Source organism: Aquarana catesbeiana, linkage group LG12 (assembly GCF_042186555.1).
Source record: "Aquarana catesbeiana isolate 2022-GZ linkage group LG12, ASM4218655v1, whole genome shotgun sequence".
Classification (NCBI taxonomy): domain Eukaryota; kingdom Metazoa; phylum Chordata; class Amphibia; order Anura; family Ranidae; genus Aquarana; species Aquarana catesbeiana.
Genome location: NC_133335.1, coordinates 206,370,112 through 206,391,032, shown reverse-complemented (window position 1 = coordinate 206,391,032; position 20,921 = coordinate 206,370,112). Strand labels below are relative to the sequence as shown.

General features: G+C 41.9%; 1 protein-coding gene across 1 annotated transcript in view; it reads left to right on the top strand.

Annotated features, from left to right (window-relative positions):
* The first annotated feature begins 471 nt into the window (after positions 1 to 471).
* The window catches only part of BPIFB6 (BPI fold containing family B member 6), a 58,689-nt gene continuing 38,239 nt past the window's right edge, over positions 472 to 20,921 (top strand). The window contains exons 1-5 of the mRNA XM_073607859.1: positions 472 to 608; positions 4,846 to 4,960; positions 5,371 to 5,475; positions 5,557 to 5,703; positions 20,358 to 20,421. Coding sequence (XP_073463960.1) covers positions 485 to 608; positions 4,846 to 4,960; positions 5,371 to 5,475; positions 5,557 to 5,703; positions 20,358 to 20,421 — 555 coding nt within the window. The 5' untranslated portion in view covers positions 472 to 484. The remainder of the gene's footprint in view (positions 609 to 4,845; positions 4,961 to 5,370; positions 5,476 to 5,556; positions 5,704 to 20,357; positions 20,422 to 20,921) is intronic.

Sequence of the window (20,921 nt, the reverse complement as noted above, 5' to 3'; positions counted from 1 at the left end):
TATAAGTAAGAGATTACCAGCTGAGAATTTACAACCGTTTGTCAGACAAATCATACATACTATATCAATACAGATTATAATATTACTTTGTAAATACATAGTACACTAATAAACTATGTATAATTCAAAGTATTTCTATAATCGTTACATTGACTTACCTCCTCATCAAAAGTACAGTGTATGTTGTATATATCCGTGCACATATCTAAATTATGCAGTAAGTCTTAAAAAAAAAAAAAAATCTTTATTATTTACTCTATTTCAATCAACAAAACATGGATGACATTTTATAATAAACTTTTATATTTTAATTTGTGGAAGCAATTCATTAGGACGCTAGGTCTCCTTTAAGCAAATCATTACAATGTGATGGGAACATGCAGTGTAAAATGATATCTCAAAGTGAATTTACAGATGAAGTAGATCTGAGATGCTTTTATCTTCTTCTTGATTTACTAGATCTGCTTACTACTGCCTGTGCCTAATGCGTGAAGACAAGAACATGGCTCCACTTTACCACCTAGTGTCTTTCCTGGCATTTCTGGTATCTTGTGATTCCCTTGACTCCGGGGTCTTCCTACAACTCGATGGCTGTGCTTTGGAAAACAGTAAGAAGTGCAAGAATTCATGCTCTTATATTTTAGTTATTGGTGCTTGTGAATGCTATCTGGTATCATTTAGAGAAAATATTGTTTTTGGTTTTATAAGGTCATAACATTTAGCAGTGTTTGCCAAAGTGGTCTAATTAACAATTGATTAGGGTCATTCATAACACAGGATTTCCACACATTGGAGCCTTGATGAAGCCCCTGCTTGTAGAGATGGGGCTTGTTCCACAGGTTTAATTTTGTTTAAGAGCAGAGTGTAGAGGAAGATTTTGCAAAGCAACTTCGTAGCAAAGCTCCAGCATGGGGAAGCTAAACACAGACCTGAATGGAAGGGCTCATTCTAATTTTTAACTGGTGCTGATTAGATTATTATAATTCCAACACAAAAAGAGGTTTTGCACCAGATCAAATATGTATCCATTTGGTTAGAGTTTTCTTTCAGCCTATTCAAGCCCTTAGTACTTTCTTCTAAACCCAATGAGAGGGGTTGCATTGCCCCAATGACACATTGGCTTTATTTACAGTAATATAAACAATTAAAGGCACATTGGACTCTTAGTTTGTGGTTTGCCGACCAATTGTACGTCTATACTTTAAAGTTGCTTTGACTTTCCAGGACCTCGTAAAACAGAACGAAAGGCAAAACTTTCATTTTTTATTTTGGATATGATAAGGAAGGGTTATAACCCCTTTCAGTTTTTTGCCTTCTGTGTCCCATTAGGAACATTCCCCTGCACTTCCTGTCCCATTACCAAAACAGAAATTAAGAGAAAATCCCTCTAAAGAGAAGTAAAATGCTGTGTTTTTGCCACCGGGGTCAGCAGAACTAGTGTCCTCGTTGGAAGAATTCCCCTCTGCCTGTTCTGGAGACAACCCCAAATTTAGGAACTTGTTTTATTTTCACACTCGGTGATGACTGTAGACAGGACAAATAGGGTAAATCTTCTTAACAGGGGCACAGACTGCAATAAAAAAATGACAGGTGTTCCAATACCTCTATTGAAAACGAAAAAAAAAAACTTTTGCATTTAGTTATATTTTAAATGTGTTTTTCTGATGTCACTTTAAACAAACTGCTTACAGGCTTTAGTAAGCTTCATCACTGCTTACAGCTCATTGAAAGCTTTCTGAAGCCTGTTAGTAACTTAAAAATAATAGTCAACACTACCATTATTACCATCTTTGTATGTATAGCCATTTTTTTAGCTTAAAGTTGTTGTAAACTCTGACCTATAGCTCAATGAAGTGAACAGCCACAAATGATACACAGAGATTAAACAAATCCTCCTACATAAGTTTTACTTGTAAATCTGCTGTCTCACCCTTTCTATATTCATTCTTTGGAAAGTTCACATCCTGTTAAAAATCTTTCTTCCTGTTTCAGCAGCACATAAGGGTGCGTGTGGAGTCTGGGCTTACACTGTGTGAGAGCTTATTGGAGGAAAGGCACACACCCCCTCCACGTAGGCAGAGGAATAAAGGAACATGCAGGGCTGTATTATGAATAAACCAGCTCTCTGCTTATCTCCCTCTAAGTTTCCTCCCCAACCCAAATTTTCAACTATTGTTATCTCATGTGTCAGAGAACTTGTCAGAAGAGACTCATGCTGATAACAGAGGAATGGAGCACCAGAGGGATATGGCACTTTGAGCTTTGGAGAGAGACAAGTAAACAGTACAGATATATGTGCTTAGGTCAAGTTTCATGAATGGGGTTTACACCCATTTTAAGATAGCAAGGGTTAAACCCCTGCCAAGTTATTTTTGCTGCTTGTTTACCATTAGTGAGATTCCCCTTCCAGTTCCAGAGAAAAAAACATTAACTTAGAGAAAATCTCCTAAAGGGTGTGGAAGTCTCTCTTACCTCTTGCTCTGGGCACAGTACTGAAATTTTGGATTTCCCATCATTCACTTTATTGATGACAAAGATTACTGATACAAATAGAAGGGTAAATTTCCCCAATGGGGACAGCAAAAACAGCAACTTGAAAACATTTTGCCTAGAGATGCACTTTAACATCCCCATATTGGAACTGAATTTGTTGTTAGAGGTTTAAATAAAGCTGCTTAAAATTTCCTGAAAGCTTTACAAATGTTGTGCAAAATCTTGCTGTAAACAATGCTCTTATGCAAGCTAAAACCGTTGAAAAATGTTATGAAGATATTGAGATATGCTGTTGATCTTTGTTTATGATTGAATACCAGATCCTGCAGTTGTGTGTAATAGTGTGTATCCCATTATCTGCATTCAGCTTTTGGTAAAAATCCAATCAGTGCCTTCTTTACAGTTGCTGGATACAGTCCTGAGCAACTGTCTTCAAATGTTGTGAGAGTTAACAGTAGCCACTGTTACTGAGAAAAGTTGTCCCTTTTACCTGCCCCCATCTGCTTTCTCTGCCATTTACAGAGCTTGTACTAGTATTCTCCAACAATGCATTATGTTCTATGAATGGAGGAGGAGAAGATGAATTTACAAGATCTTCACCGCCCATTCATAGAACGTGTTGCATTGTGGGAGAAAAACCATACAAATTCTCTGAATGGCAGAGAGGCTAGAAGGGGCAAGTGAGAAGTGCAACTTTTTCTCAGTAGCAGGCAGTATTCGGCAGCCTTGAAGAGGGCACTACATGGAAGTTTATTACCAGAAGCAGCTGCCTGCAGGCAATGGGAAATACACTAATAAACATAACTAATGTGTTTGGTGATGTAACCTCCCCCAAAGAAATAATACATGAGAGTTTAGTGCAGTGACGGCTGGTGTTTTTTTTTGGGAGGGCAAACAACCACCCCCCGAGTGGCCGGCAACACCCCCCCACCCCGCTCACTGTCTGCACTTACCCCATCTAGGTGGCAGGTGGCGTGCAGAGGGCAGTGGGCAGAGGGTAGTGGCTCTGTGTCTTCTCCTCCATCACGATGGCTCCCGCCCTGTGTCTCTTCCCCTCCTCCTAGGCATCCAATATGATTGCCTGTCCTTTAAGCCACTTTCTTTAAGCCGCTTCCTGATCGGCTGGGAAGAGGATCAGTGTTACAATAGCGAATTTTCATTCACTATTGTAACACACCTGGGTAGGCTCAGTTCGCATTCTCTGCGCCCCGAGCCTAAGCCTATTAGAGCCTCTGGCTCTAATCAGGTGCTTAAAAAAAACCACTGGAATCCATGCATCCGGCGTCCTACAAGGGGCTGGACGCATGGATGGGGGGGCGGCGCCCGTGTGCCCTTAATGGATGGGCAACCCTTGGTTTAGTGATTGGGTTTCTATTTAAGAGGTTCCACAATTTCGTGTTAATTAACCTGGCCCATAAAATCAAATAAATATATCAAATAATCTGTTAAATCCAGACTATTGCACACTAGTAAAGGTAAATTGGGTATCTGGCGCTCCAGGAGGCAATGCCTTTAGTTTGTAACAATGTACATTTGAATAGTCAGTCTTTAGGTAAAAACAAAGTTGAACCATGGTAAGGGGGTGATTTAAAAAGTGGCAGCCATCCTCAGAGTGTATCCAGCAACTCTGCAAAACACATAAAAGAAACAGGGGGGGGGGGAGGCGCCTTTCTAAGTGTAGTATTAAGACAGTATCATTTATTGCACAAGATTAAAAACACTTACAAGATATAAGTGGGAGTTTATGCTTGTGATAAGTATGTAGTCCTGGCAGTTCTACTGCGTCCCACAGGCTCCTCGCACGACCTGGGTAACTGGGAAAGGTTCTTGTGTGATGTTGTGCTGAATAGCTGTACATTCAGGAAAACCAGGAAGTAGTCAGCTCCATGCTCTCCAGCTTGAACCGGAAGAGGAGATGATGTCACCAGCAGGGGGTAGGAGGAAGGGGTCAGGACTGTCTCTGTGGAATGAAAGGCTACGTGCTCGGAGCTCACAGCTCCTTCTATTGGCCTCACACTTGTATGATCTATGAAAAGCTTGCAGATAAAATGGTCTTATATATTTATATTGTTTGTTTGTATTTCTTGTGCCTTCAAATATAGCACTGACTTAATTTTGAGTGTTCATCTGATTTATAAATTGAATATTGCATAATTGATATAGTCAATTTGCCATCCTTGTTATCTTTTGCCTGTGACAATACATTACTGACCACTTAGTAATGATTGTACCAATAGTGCTGTATCACCTTAAGGGACTAATCATATTTCCTGTGAATATATGTGTTTTGAAAAACCCATCAAAACTATGGAACAAGCAAAAAATATTAAAGGGCAATATCTACTTTTGCAGTTGTGACAGGAGTACTTTCAAACAAGGACTTCTTGCTCAAGAAAATGTCAGAATCTCCAGCAACCAAGAAAGCTTTTGGCAAAAAGGGTAAAAGTCCAGTCAAGGGGATTACAAAGTAAGTTACATCTTTGCTATTCACAAAATTTTCACCCCCTCCCCAATTATACACACATGCTGTCACAACATGTAACATGCTGAAAAAAAAATATATGCAGGCCCTAGAAATGAGCTAAAACTTTGAGAGTTGGGTTACGTTTCTGCTGCCAACCAACCATGTGTCTACCTGGTATGCAATCCTTCAGGAACAACTCAGCAGCCAGACCAAGCCCAAGCCAGTGGTGGCTAACTATATAGCAACTTTTATCATCATATTAGATATTAGTGCCCTGTGGGGCATTTTTCTGCAAATGTTAAGATATTTAAGGTTTCTTTGTGCTCATTTTCAAACTGGCACAATATAACCTCAATATAACACCTCTGCAACCACTTCCTATATTTATTTGTATTTGTCTTTTAAATCAACAGCATTAAAGTAGAGAAAATTGACTTCTCCAACATTGAACTTGACCTTCTTCCTGATTATGGTGTCCATATGTTTGTGACAAACAAGATAGAAATTGGGGGGAAAAGGTGAGACGTGCCTAGATCACAAGATGGTCTGAGTATATCTCAAAAATGTAAAGACCTTGACTATTTCCTATTGTTCAACAGTTTTCTGGGTGGAAGGACAGAGCTAAAATTGGAAATAAACATTATTACAAATTCAACCCTAAAGAAGGAAAATGTAACCTGCCCTACGTTACGAGTTTCAGAATGCAAAGTGGAAATACTTAATGTCAAAGCCAATCTACCAAAAGGGTAAGTAGATGTGATTTTACTGCATTGAGTTATGACCATGGCTATAAGGCCATCAATATTTTGCTAAATTTTCACAAACAGTCCGTGGGTGTATCACAAGTGCTATTGGGGCATTGTAGGACGTATTTACAGTTAGAAAAGGGAGGAGCACTACAGGTAGAGTCTGTAGAGAGTCCTGTGTTCAATTATACTTACAAAAGTTTAACAGAATAAGGTTTTTAAATCCCACCAGGTTGGTGTCTTCACCTCCCTTCCTGTTCTTTCTGACACTCATCACCCAGACAGGAAGTGATTAACCAAACAGAGGTCACTCACTAAAAAAGTTGTATTTTTTCAGTGTTTCTTCTGGAGAAATCACCTTTCATATCCTGTTCTGTCAAATAGACAGTTAATCTGGCCATGCACTTGTTAATTTTCGAATGAATGTTCATTTTAACATTCAAACAAACATCTGTATAAAAATTCTCAGTACATTTCATGATGACTTGATGAATGTTATTCAAATGTACTTCAAAATTTAATTTGCGTTTAAAATGTGATTCTAGAATGAATGTATCATTAGAAATTAATTTCCATCTTGTTTCTTCAAATGTTCTTGTCACTGTGGTCCAAAATGAATGTCGATTTGACCCCACTAACGAAATGGAATAAAAAAAAATCCTCAAAATGAAACATTTCAAATGAAGTTCCAATAGTGTATGGCCAACTTATATGACACTATAGAAAAGGAATAAAGAAAAGAAGGCACACCAGCCTTGTGCATTATCCTTTGATATGTTTGTAGCGCTGGTAGATTTTTTAATCTACCGCTTATATGTAAATTTAGTGGGTCATCTGTTCTGTGCATAGTTCAGATTTAATCTATGGCTAAATTAGCTTCCGTTCCAACCTTGGTTGTGTTGCGTGCAGTTCCACTCCGTCGTCTGTAGATGTCGGTATCACTACAGACAAGAGCTGGAAAGCAACAGACTGAGGTGTATTGAGTGCTCTTCTTTCTAAGAAGGTATTTTAGGGACAGGCGCCATATTTCTGGGTTTTTTTCATTCCACCTGCTGGCCGACAGGTATGTGCTAGGAGTCCTACCTTGTGGTCCTCCGGGCCGGAGGACCACGATGCTGCAGCATGTGGGTGGGCCCAGAACATGTCTGGGGCCTACGACACCTGCTGTTGAGATGGTCCTGTGCTGTCTGTCCTGCGGGAAGAAGCTGGACAATTGAGAAGAATCCAGGGGAGGACCCGTCATGGAAGGATCATGCGCTCCGCTGGTCTGGAGAGGGGCCTGGTGACTCAATTTGGAGGACGCATCTTAAGTTAACCTACCACATAGTACTGCCGGGTTGGCTTAAAGATTCTGGTACTGTGTTTGCTGTTCACTGAAAGCTACTACATCCTGTGGCAGAGGATCGTACAGTTTTGTTCTACTCAAGTCTGTGGCAGAGACTTCTTGTTCGTGCTGCGCACCGGCTGCTAGGTTAGTGAGAGAGACCTATCCGGGCGGGCAAAGATTTAATCCTGAACCGAAGATACATTCATCCCTGAGATTTCAATTCCTTAGTGCTACACCAAGAAAAGGTATTTGAACTTCCCTGCAACTCTTCTTCTACCTCTTTCCTGCTATTTCTTCCAGTTATCTCCCATTAAAGCATTGGAAAAGTATGCTTGGTGCCTACATTGTTAGATGATAAGTTCAACGTGGACTCTAAATCTGGTATTGGTGAAATTACAGGTAAAAAGGTGACGGAAACAGCCCGCTTTAAATCAGCAGCTCCACCGTCAGTTATTGCTACATGTTTATTAAAAGAATGAATAAAAACTACTCACAGGCATGTGAAAGAAACCGCAATGTAAAACCCTTTAACCTGTGGCAATTGGTCTAATAATAGCAGTCTCCAGATGATGAGAGAGAGGACATGATAACCACTGCTGGCTGACGTGTTTCGAAGGAATACCTTCTTCCTCAGAGCCTAGCTGTACTACCTCCTTCAGCTTCTTATATACATATGCTCATCCATAGAACACATCCTGGAGAGGCTCTGGTGCCCCACCCACAATTGTGGGCGGTCCGATGGAAAGGCAGGGCCAGAGTGACTGCTGCAAAATTATATATATATATATATATATATATATATATATATATATATGTACATATACACACACACACAATAGTACCAAATTCCCACTGTATAGTACAACTGACACTCTGCGCATGCCCATAATTTAACATTACAGGCAGGTCCCCATAGCCAATGCAAGAACAGATGTAGTGCTTACAACAATGGAGGTGTTTTAGGAGACATCTAAAGATAATAATAGTAATCATAATAGCCATATCAGGGTCTGGGTCTTACCAACCATGTATATTGATCTGCATTTAGGTGTATAGCCACTAGGTGTAGTGATTGGCCCACTAATGGCATTATTATGGTGGTTAGACTGATGTATAGAACGCAAGCCATGTTGTTTACTTTCTGGAAAACCGGAAGTGCGGTATAGATGTCACTTCCGGCGTGCCCGCTGTCGCGCCGAATTGACGTCGGCCGTTGTAGATTGCGTCGGCCATTTTGTTGTAGACTTCCTATAGAGAACGTTACACATAGAAAAACGAGGAGAGGAGAAAGAAAACGATGCCATACAAATTATCCATCTCACTCTTCAAATAGAGAGGGGACAAAGTGTCTCTAACAGTCAGCGCATCTCACTCCTCAAATAGAAATATATATATATATATATATATATATATATATATATATTTTACACACACAGTATCTCACAAAAGTGAGTACACCCCCCCCCCCCCCACATTTTTGTAAATATTTTATTATATCTTTTCATGTGACAACACTGAAGAAATGAAGCTTTGCTACAACATAAAGTAGTGAGTGTACGGCTTGTATAACAATATAAATTTGCTGTCCCCTCAAAATAACTCAACACACAGCCATTAATGTCTAAACTGCTGGCAACAAAAGTGAGTACACCCCTAAGTGAAATGATCAACTTGGGCCCAAAGTGTCAATATTTTGTGTGGCCACCATTATTTTCCAGCACTGCCTTAACCCTCTTGGGCATGGAGTTCACCAGAGCTTCACAGGTTGCCACTGGAGTCCTCTTCCACTCCTCCATGACAACATCATGGAGCTGGTGGATGTTAGAGACCTTGTGCTCCTCCACCTTCCGTTTGAGGATGCCCCACAGATGCTCAATAAGGTTTAGGTCTGGAGACATGCTTTGCCAGTCCATCACCTTTACCCTCAGCTTCTTTAGCAAGGCAGTGATCATCTTGGAGGTGTATTTGGGGTCGTTATGTTGGAATATTGCCCTGCAACCCAGTCTCCGAAGAGAGGGGATCATGCTCTGCTTCAGTATGTCACAGTACATGTTGGCATTCATGGTTCCCTCAATGAACTGTAGCTCCCGAGTGCCGGCAGCACTCATGCAGCCCCAAACCATGACACTCCCACCACCATGCTTGACTGTAGGCGAGACACACTTGTCTTTGTACTCCTCACCTGGTTGCCACCAGACACGTTTGACACCATCTGAACCAAATAAGTTTATCTTGTCTCATCAGACCACAGGACATGGTTCCAATAATCCATGTCCTTAGTCCGTTTGTTTTCAGCAAACTATTTGTGAGCTTTCTTGTGCATCATCTTTAGAAGAGGGACGACAGGTATGGTCTGAGCACCGACAGGCTGACCCCCCACCTCTTCAACCTCTGCAGCAATGCTGGCAGCACAGTTTCAGGGTCTTGGCAATCTGTATTGGCAAACTTCTTATAGCCTAGCCCATCTTTATGTAGAGCAACAATTCTTTTTTTTCAGATCCTCAGAGAGCTCTTTGCCATGAGGTGCCATGTATACCTTCCATTGACCAGTATGAGAGAGTGAGAGCAATAACACCAAATTTACCACACATGCTCCCCATTCACACCTGAGACCTTGTAACACTAGCGAGTCACATGACACTGGGGAGGGAAAATTGGCTAATTGGGCTCAATTTGGACATTTTCACTTAGGGGTGTACTCACTTTTGTTGCCAGCGGTTTAGACATTAATGGCTGTGTGTTAAGTTATTTTGAGGGGACAGCAAATTTACACTGTTATAAAAAGCTGTACACTCACTACTTTACATTGTAGCAAAGTGTAATTTCTTCAGTGTTGTCACATAAAAAGATATAATAAAATATTTACAATAATGTGAGGGGTGTACTCACTTCTGTGAGATACTGTATATATAATTGTGTATATAAAAAGGGGCGTTAGTGATGTATTGTAAAAGTCTATGGCCATAGCTGAAGGGGCAGAAGTATATATATATTTTTATGGTCGTGGCCCTAAGACCGAGACAAATGTGGATCACATAAACACGCGACAAGACTCACAACATACATAGACCTGAGGTGTGGCTTTTGGTCGTCTGGTAGGTATGGCAAGAAAAGGGGCCATACCCAAGATAAGTAATGGATGATTGTGGAGGAGAATTTGCTGAGAAGTGCTGTAAAAAGGGGAATGGGAGGGAGGGTATCGTGCACTGAAACTGACAAAGAGGAAGGGGAAGTGGTCAGCTTAAATACCCTCCGGGCTCCTCCCATAAATTCAGGCCAGCACACTGGCCTTCTAACTTATGGTCGTGGCCCTAAGACCGAGACAAATGTGGATCACATAAACACGCGACAAGACTCACAACATACATAGACCTGAGGTGTGGCTTTTGGTCGTCTGGTAGGTATGGCAAGAAAAGGGGCCAAAAATAACCAGGTAGGGAAGTATCTTTATTGCCTCTAACCTCATTGAGTGAGCTTGGAGAAAGGGCCATCTTGAGGGAATATATATCTGGTAAAGCAGGCAGACTTTCACCTGCCTAGCTTCTTGGTCACATGGTCTGGTACTCCGTGCTGAGATGTGGCTGAGGCTGCGCCGATCCAAAGGAATATCCAGAATACCGCCCGGGGTCTAGGCCTAAGTTGACCAGTAGGACCCAAACATGTTTAATAAACTGATTTCCACTCAGGGGGTTGACCTGAAAAAGGCAGAAACGAGCTGGAGACTGGCTGGCTGGGTAGTTGAAAGAGCAGACGGTCAAAAGATCGTTGCTGGGCACAAGGCGTTGCTGGTTCGAAAGAAGTTTATATCCACTCCGGGTCCGGTTTGTTGCGTTTTGGAGACCGTAAGATAAAGGACATAGTGGCTTGGATACCGGCCAGGTACAGCCTGATAGGGGTATGAGGGAGAGCCAGCTGTGTGTGGCAATAAGATATAAAGGCTAGGACATGAGTGACGTCATCTACTGTGGTTCCGGGACAAGTGGCAAGGAACCTACGGTAGGTGTTCCAGGCCGTGGGATAAGCCTCTAGTGTGTTACTAGACAGTGAGTGGTTGATGAGCCGGGTTGCATTGGCAAGGTGTGGCTTCAATCCATTGTTAGTTGAGACCAAGGTGGGATAGGAGTGGATGATGGGTCGGCTCCAGGTTCCTGCTGGAAGAATGAGACAAAATTGGAGCAGGACAGTGCATCGGCTGCGGTATTGCACTTGCCAGGGATATGCTTACAGCAACTGTTAAATTTGGTGATGTAGTGACAATTGCAGCAGACTGCGCAGGAAGGACATGACGGGGAGCGACTTGGATCTACCCTTATTAATGATGTCAGCTGTAACCTGGTTGTCTGTGGTGAAGAGCTCTGTCTGATCTGTCCACGTGTGGCCCCAGACTTGGGCTGCTGCCACGATGGGGTACAGCTCGAACAATGACGAAGATCGAGGGAAAACAGGAATCAGGCAGATTTCCAGGGGCCAAGGTCTGGCAAACCAGTGATGGCCAAAAATTGCAGCAAAGCCAGTGGAGGCTGCAGCATCTATGACTACCTGGGCGACTGAGCTGATACTGAGGGAAAAACATTGATATGTCATTCCAGTTGAAGAGGAACTCGTCCCACATAGCCAAGTCTGCTATTGCTGCTGGGTCTAGTCTGAGGACTTGGTCGGGTCCTGCACTCGGGCAAGAAAGACTAAGAGCCTTCAGATGAACGACCGCCCCTGAGGAATTGTTCTCATAGCGAAATTGAGCATGCCTATCAAGGAGTGCAGCTGTCTTTTAGTACATTCCTGTGACCGGGTAAACTCCTGAATGACCAACCTAACACAAGCTACTTTGTCAGAAGGCAGGCTAGGCTGCATGGCGTGCGTATCCAGGACGATGCCTGAGAAACTTATGAAATGTGTTGGGCCTTCCACTATGTGTTCATTGAGATTGTTGAAGACCTCTCTTAGCTTGTCTAGATCTACCGGGGGGGGTATGTCTAGGTGTTCGATAAGCAGAAAATCGTCTGGATAATGGATAACCCTGTGACACTGGGCCTGGTGTGACAGGTTCAAGTGAGGGATTGGGCGAAACCGTCAGCTTTGTGGGCGAAGTGGCGACAAAAGAGTTCCGTGTCTGTGAGGCTCCAGTCAGAGATTATCTGGAACTGGGCAAGTCTCGCTGCTGCTTTGGCTGAAAATGACCGATGGTCGTAGAAGGCAAAACCTCCATATTTGTAAGCAAGATCTGTCACTGCATGAAGGTATAAGTCCCACTCCTCCCTCCTGCTGAGGGTGGATGAACAAAGTACATCTCTGAACATCCCGAAGGCCAGGGCGAACTCAGTGGCTGACATCTTACGACTGAGGCTGGGGTCTCTCGACTTGACAACCACTGAGACATCCCCCCCAGGCGTATGATTTGTTGTCAGCTAAGTCATGGACTGAGATGAGCAGGGATGCCAATTGACGTCTTTGCCCTCCAATATATCCTCCCTGATGCTGGTCGGGACAAGATGAACGGGGAGGACGATAGGTGCAGAGCCTGGTGTACCTGCAGAAGGAGAAGCTGTCATCAGGACCATGACCAGGTCCGGGAGGGCCATGGATGGGCAAACTTTCAAAGGTGTGACTCTGGTCTGGACGTCCGAACTGTTGCGGCTAAGGGGGAGACCAAAGAGTGCAGCTGGGCCCTGTGGATGGATTGTAGGAATGCCTGTTGGGCCCAGCTGCAGCTGGAGGCGGGAAGAAGAGCCTGAAAAACTTTGCCTTCCTGGCCGTTAGCAGGAAAGGGAATATCCCTGCGACTCAGCTATGAGTTTGGGGATGTTCAGGCCCTGAGGGACTGCAGGCAGCCGCGCTCTGGACTGGCCAGATAACCGATAGCTCGGGTGCCTGTCTGTGGCAAGCACAAACCTGAAGACCAGAACCCCAGGGTGTACTGGGGCGAGAAGTAGAAGTCTGGTACGGCCTACGTAGCAATGTTGCGGTCTGTAGGGGGTGACGTGTGCTCGGCCTGCTAACACTTGCACTGCCAGCAAGTCTACTGTTAAGCGACCTTGTCTGCGAGGTGAAGGGTCGCCCTTCGAAAACAGAGTGTCATGTATAGACATATGTGACAGAACTAACGCCTGGAGATCACGTCCAATGATGTATGTGAAGGAATGGTATAGTGAAAGGGTGCTGCAGAATGATGTGATAGAAAAGCCCATGAACTAGGCCCTGACTGACGCTCTAGTAGCGAGGTCCTGGTTATGATCGAAACTCGGTCGACCGGGAACACCTGCAGTAGGGGTGACATGAGTGCAACAAGATTTCTTTACTTTTTTTTTTTTCTTCTTTTTTATCTGTCCCCCTTGTATGCGACTGGCCCTGGTGAAGATGCAAACATAGCGTTTTTTTTTTTTTTACCTGGGAAATAACGTCCAACCTGGTACAGGATGGAACCTGAACTCGACTGACCTGAGGGAGAAAAGATAGATGAAAACGATGAGTGGCTCGTATGAATGCCACTGGAGACGAGTGACCGATTAAGTGCCACTAAAAAATGAAGTGGGCTGTATGAGCACCACTGAGTGTGCTTGCAGCAATTGCAAGGAGTATATGTTGAGATGCATGTTTGCAGTGATTGCAAATGGGTATATGCTGAGATGCGTGTTTTTGCAGCGATTGCAAGGAGTATATACTGAGATGCGTGTTTTGCAGTGATTGCAAAAATGGGTAAATGCTGAGATGCATGTTTTGCAGCGATTGCAAGTGGATAAACACTAAGATGTGTGTATTTGCAGCAATTGCAAGGAGTTTGTACTGAGATGCATATTTTACAGAGATTGCAAAATGGGTATATGCCGAGATGCGGGTTTTTTGCAGCGATTGCAAGGAGTTATGATGAGATGCGTATCTTGCAGCGATTGCAAGGATTTATGATAAGATGCGTGTTCTTGCAGTGATTGCAAAATGGGTATATGCTAAGATGCGTGTATTTGCAGCAATTGCAAGGAGTTTGTACTGAGATGCATATTTTACAGAGATTGCAAAATGGGTATATGCCGAGATGCGTGTTTTTTGCAGCGATTGCAAGGAGTTATGATGAGATGCGTGTCTTGCAGCGATTGCAAGGAGTTATGATGAGATGCGTATCTTGCAGCGATTGCAAGGAGTTATGATGAGATGCGCATCTTGCAGCGATTGCAAGGATTTATGATGAGATGCGTGTTCCTGCAGTGATTGCAAAATGGGTACAGGGGGTCCCCGGGTTACAAACAAGATAGGGACTGTAGGTTTGTTCTTAAGTTGAATCTGTTTGTAAGTCGGAACAGGTAAATTTTTAAAGTGTAGCTCCAGCCAAAAAATCTATTTTTAAGTTTTTTAGATAGCATAGGGAAGGGTTATTACCCCTGTAACATTTGTTTTGCTGTCTGTGCCCCTGTTCAGAAGATTTCACCTCACTTTCTGTCCCAATGACAATTGGATTTTGAAAATTTGGGGTTAATAGGGAAATAAGGATAGGTGATAAAGCATCAGTGGAGACACCTTTTACCCATATTAACTCTTACAGGAGTGAATTTCCCTTCCTAGGGGTAGATTTCCTCTCACTTCCTGTTGTCTACCTCCGTTTGTAAGTAGGAGTCGTTTGTAAGTCGGATGTTTGTAAGTAGGGGACCCCCTGTATATGCTAAGATGCGTGTATTTGCAGCAATTGCAAGGAGTTTGTACTGAGATGCATGTTTTGCAGAGATTTCAAAATGGGTATATGCTGAGATGCGTGTTTTTTGCAGCAATTGCAAGGAGTTTGTACTGAGATGCATGTTTTGCAGAGATTGCAAAAAATGGGTATATGCTGAGATGCGTGTTTTTTGCAGAAATTGCAAGGAGTTATCATGAGATGCGTATCGTGCAGCGATTGCAAGGAGTTTATACTGAGATGAATGTTGCAGCAATTGCAAAAATGGGTAAATGTTGAGATGCGTGATCTTGCAATGATTGCAAGGAGATTATACTGAGATGCATGTTTTTGCAGCGATTGCAAATGGGTAAATGTTGAGATGCGTGTTCTTGCAGCAATTGCAAGGAGTTTATACTGAGATGCATGTTGCAGCGATTACAAATGGGTATATGCTGAGATGCGTGTTTTGCAGCGATTGCAAGGAGTTATGATGAGATGCGTAGCTTGCAGCGATTGCAAGAAAGGTCACCTACTGATAGGCGAAAAAGAAAAGGATAGCAGAAATTGTATATGTAGGAAGGAACTGCGAAGTGGCATACGTAACGAATCGTAGATTTGTTATAGGGACTGTTACTTATTGGTGTGTGGGATACTTGTGACGCGAACCGTTGTGCCGCTTGTGCGACTAGGTTCGGAGTGGACTGTGATGCATGTAGCTGCTGAGGTGATGTGAATCGGACAAAAAATAAATAAAATAAATAATGAATCGTAGGGTAAGAACCACTACAAATTGGTGTGCAGGATAAGACCGATGCAAACCGTTGTGCCGCCGAGGCGACTAGGCTTGAATCCGACTGCGATTCCTATGACATGAAAGCAATACGATACAGTCAGTAGAAAATTACATAAAACACGAACCATTTGTGGGGTACAACAGGGACTAATAAGAATCAGTTAGCGGGATGCATACGATGCGAACCGTTGTGCTGCCGACAGGACTAGGTTCGAATCGGATTGTAGCAGGTATGCAATATGAATCGGTTGTAAAGAGATGGCACTGATACAAATCGGTTGTAAGATGTATGAAGTGAATCCAATACAAATTGGTTGCAGCATGTATACCACACCTTACTTCTAAAACCGAACACATATCAACCACCCAGCCCCCCAGGCTAATCAAAGTGCAGACAAGGCCCCATGTGGGTCTAATTACCACCTCAGTCAGACACAGAACCCATGCAAATAATACATGCTGATCTCCAAATGGATGAGACGGCAACCCCATAGACAGTGAATCCTATGAGAAAATGAAGCCTGTATCGAGTGATATCAGAGAACAACCGACAATGGCTCAGAGGCTTGGATCTACGAACGAATCGTATGTTTGTGGATAGGATGACAAGCAAGGCAGAGCGAGCCTGCAAATCTAAGTTTGCAGGTATAGGAAATATAGCCAATGGTAACATTGCATAAGAACAAAAAGGTTTGAACCCTACCTGCAACAGCAAGCGAGAACCGCCGACGAAGACGCCGCAACCCACTTGTAATCGAACAAACAGACTTATGAACACAAGGTAAGCTGGGAAGAGTCAGCACAGTGACATGTAGTATCGTGCACTGAAACTGACAAAGAGGAAGGGGAAGTAGTCAGCTTAAATACCCTCCGGGCTCCTCCCATAAATTCAGGCCAGCACACTGGCCTTCTAACATATATATATATATATATATATATATATATATATATATATATATATATATATATATGCAAATGTATACATACACATATAAATATATAAAAATATACATAAATAGGAAATACATATAACATATACACATGGTTCTGTGTGATACATAGTATAGAAGATTTTAAAAATTGAATCCACAAGTTTAGCGTTAAAAATCAAATAATAATAAACGACTAAAAATGGTTAATAATAGAAAAAGAGATTTACATGTATATATATATATACACATGTATATTCCTGGACAAGATTGACAGTCGGCACATGGTATGTGCCGATGAAGCATAAAAACATTAGCTGTATCCAACTCAGAAAAGCCAGGGCAAAGCTTCTCACACAGATGACTAATGGATATGATATAGTACAGGGATCCTCAAACTACGGCCCTCCAGCTGTTGCAGCACTGCACATCCCATGAGGCATTGTAAGACTCTGACATTCACAGACATGACTAGGCATGATGGGAATTGTAGTTCCTGAACACCTGGAGGGCCGCAGTTTGAAGACTCCTGATATAGTAGAAGATGGATACTATTTCTAGGTGGGAAACCCAACCTGTATCTGACTCTATATTATTTTACACTATTTTATGTATCTCGGGATCTTCATTGAGGCCTCTGGGGGTGAGACTGCCAAGGGTGAAGATCCAGAAGGCTTCTCACTTGCATAGCTTCTGGTGTCTCCTCCCTGCGTCTAAATCACCCCCATTTGACTATCCTGAACACTCTCATACCCGATGGGTCCCCCTGATGGACTTCTTGAAAGTGCAGAGGAACTGGGTATTTATCTCTTAAATTAATAATGCCACATTTGTGTTCGCCTATTCTGACTCTCATAGGGCGCGAAGTCCGACTCACATAGAGGCGACCACAGGGACAGATAATACCTTACACAACATACTCTGTTCCACAGTTTATGAATTGTTTTAGTTGATGAATCCTTCCATCCTTCCCTACAACAGTTTTCTTCCTGTGCCACATGTACATGCATGTGCCACGGTTGGTGGTTTAGTCGTTTATTAATTATTATTAAATGTTTAACGCTAAACTTGTGGATTCAATATATATATAAAATCTGCCCCTTCAGCCATAGACATTTACAATATATCACTAATTCCCCTTTTTATATACACAATTCTTTCTCTCTCTCTCTCTCTCTCTCTCTCTCTCTCTATATATATATTTATTACTGATCTTCATTTTATTTTAACATCCATTGATTTACATGTGGATGCATATGTGTATATATACTCTTTCATATGCGTGTATTTACTGTAGGTTGCCTACTGCTCATTGTGACACAATCCTGGAGGGGCTCAGGGACCCTTTGTCCCCTTTCTATTTGAGGAGTGAGATGTGTCGACTGTTAGGGACACTTTGTCCCCTCCCTATTTGAAGAGTGAGATGGAAGTCTACAACAAAATGGCGGACACAATCTACAACGGCTGGCGTCAATCCTGCGTTACGGCGGGTGCGAAGAAAGTACCGTCTAGACTACACTTCCAGTTTTCCAGAAAGTAAACAGTATAGCGTGCGTTCCAGACATCAGTCTGACCACCATAATAACACCATTAGTGGGCTAATCACTACACCTAGTGGCTATACACCTAAATGCAGATCAACAGTGCACATGACTGCAACTAACATGCCCTAATCCAGTGGTGTCCAAACTATGGCCCTCCAGTTGTTAAGGAACTACAACTCCCATCATGCCTAGTCATGTCTGTGAATGTCAGAGTTTTACAATGCCTCATGGGAAGTGTAGTTCCGCAACAGCTGGAGGGCCGTAGTTTGGACACCCCTGCCCTAATCGCTCCCAACAGCAGGAAGAGAGAGTGAAAAGGTGAGGTTCAGGACCTCACAAAGGACATTAAAAGGAGGCAGAAAACCACAGTAAGAAACAATTTAATGAAATCCAGATTACAGGGCCATTAAATGGTGGATGTACTGTATATGGATTTTTTTTTTAGAACAAGGATGCCATTTAGTGTCACTTTAAGGGGTGGGAGATCTTCTTAACGTGGGTACAGAAAGCATTGTGTCGGTGTCATTGTACAGCAGTGTCTACGTTGCAGCCCATAGGAACTGATACCTACAGTATATTAGGATTTACATTTAGTGCATAATATATCACAAAGCGTGGCTGCAAACCAGTAATGTAAAAAGAAAAAAAAAACACTGTTCTGGGGTAGGATCACCACAGGAGTCCACCCAAACTAGTGGCCAAACATTGTTGATTTCAAAGAACAATCCCAGATTTTCGATCTGAACTCTAGGAAGGGAAAAAACCCCATAAATATGCAATTTGTGGTGGCCATTGGCCCTACATTGTGTATGGTGTTGTCAGTGGGGGGAACAAAACAAAACTGGTCAGAGAGTAGCAAGAGGAGCAGCTTCATGGGACAGTTTTTACTAGAGGAGGAAAACTGCGGGACCCTTGTCTAAGTAATGTTATGTTTTAGCTCATCCCCTACAAAAATACGGCTTTAGACCCTGTATCAGCTGGGGGGCACATATTTTTTTTACTTTTAAGAGCTCGGCTTAAGGACCAGTCCCTGGAATCATCTTGCCCTGGATATATCAGTGTTTTTTTTTTTTTCAACAATACATCTTTATTGAATGTTTTTATAAACAAAGAATAAGGTAATAACAAATATTCCAAGACAATAATAGTTGTAAGTGTCATGGTAGTTTCAATAAAGAGTGATAATGTAATGTAATGTAAATACCCATTACCCCAACAGGGCTCACACTGTAACAGGTATATCCGTCATTAAGAAATATACATTAGATTAACAAGTAATGTTACACTTATTAAGGAAAGTATCCTAATTGGTAGAAGATTACTCATTAAAAGTAATGCAAAGATGAAAAGAGAAATTGTATCATGTTTTGCTAAGCTCTGTAAGTTGTTTAGAAGCTTTGGGTTGAGAGATCCATACTTGCCATATTAATTTAAACCTATTAAGATTATAAATCTTATATGCAAGCATGAGTTCCAAGTTACCCTGAGTATTCAATCTATCTATAGCCTTGGATAGATTGAGTGTAATGTTAGATTTCAACAAACTCGAGATTAAAAGTTTAGCAATAAGTACTGTACTTGTTTAATAATAGTTCTAAGTTGTCTTGGGTATAAGTCAATATTTAAGCTTAGGAGTGCCATTGCTGGTGTAAGTGGGGTTATAACACCCGTGAAGGACGCTATAAATGATGATACAGAATTTCAGAAACTCTGAATAATTTTACATCTCCAAAAAATATGATGTAGGGTTCCTATTTGGCATTCACATCTCCAACATGTGGCACCACAAGAAGGGAACATCATAGAAAATCTAGGGTGTTTAATACCGGCTATTTACCATTTTTTTGAACATTTTCCCAATGTTCAATACATGCAGATGATTTATTATTGCAATGTATAGCATGTTGCCATTGTGACCAGGAGAAGCAATGATCAAGTTCTGTTTCCCATTTCAACATATAAGAGTTTTTATCATTGATAAAATGTTCAGTTAACCATGCGTAAAAGTAGGAAATACCTCTTTCTGTGGTTCTCTTAAAGGTTGTCAGAAATTCCCAAATTTTTTGAGGGATTTTAAATCTGCCATTTATATGTGGTTTATTCAATATAGATATCTGGGTTTTTATGCGTTTCTCTACATTAGAATTTGGGGGATGGCAGCTTTGCTAGAAAACGATACCCTTGTTGAATCCAATTATCCACTGAAACCGAAACATCGAGAATACAGTGGTGTACGTCTGCAGAAGAATATAAACAATTTTAACACTTTCAATAGCTTTTGTCTTAAATAATAGATACAGTATCTCCAGGCTGAAAGTGAGCTGATAATAGAATAAAATTAAGTATATCGGTGATTTTTAATGGTTGAACAAAACATTCTTTTGGCAAAATTATAATATTAACTCTTATTTCTGTTTTACAGAATTTTGCCAAATGTGATGAATGCTTTCCTTGATAAAAACCTCAAAATTATTTTACCTACAACGGTAAGTGATATAAATAGTAATGCATGCTTTGTGTATACAGCTGTTAACTATACTACTGTTAATTTCCGACGGAAGAAGTGCGATCGGATTGTGTTGTCGGAAATTCCGATCGTGTGTGGGCTCCATCTGACTTTTTCTGTCGGAATTTCTGACACACAAAGTTTTAGAGAAGGCTATAAAATTTTCCGACAACATAATCCAATCGGTTAAATTCCGATCGTGTGTACACAAATCCGACGCACAAAGTGCCACGCATGTTTAGAATAACTTAAGAGACGAAAGCTATTGGCTACTGCCCCGTTTATAGTCCCAAAGTACGTGTTTTACGTCACCGCGTTCAGAACGATCGGATTTTCCGACAACTTTGTGCGACCGTGTGTATGCAAGACAAGTTTGAGCCAACATCCGTCGGAAAAAATCCATGAATTTTGTTGTCGGAATGTCCGATCAATGTCCGATCGTGTGTACAGGGCATTAGAATGTATTATTGCTTTTAATAA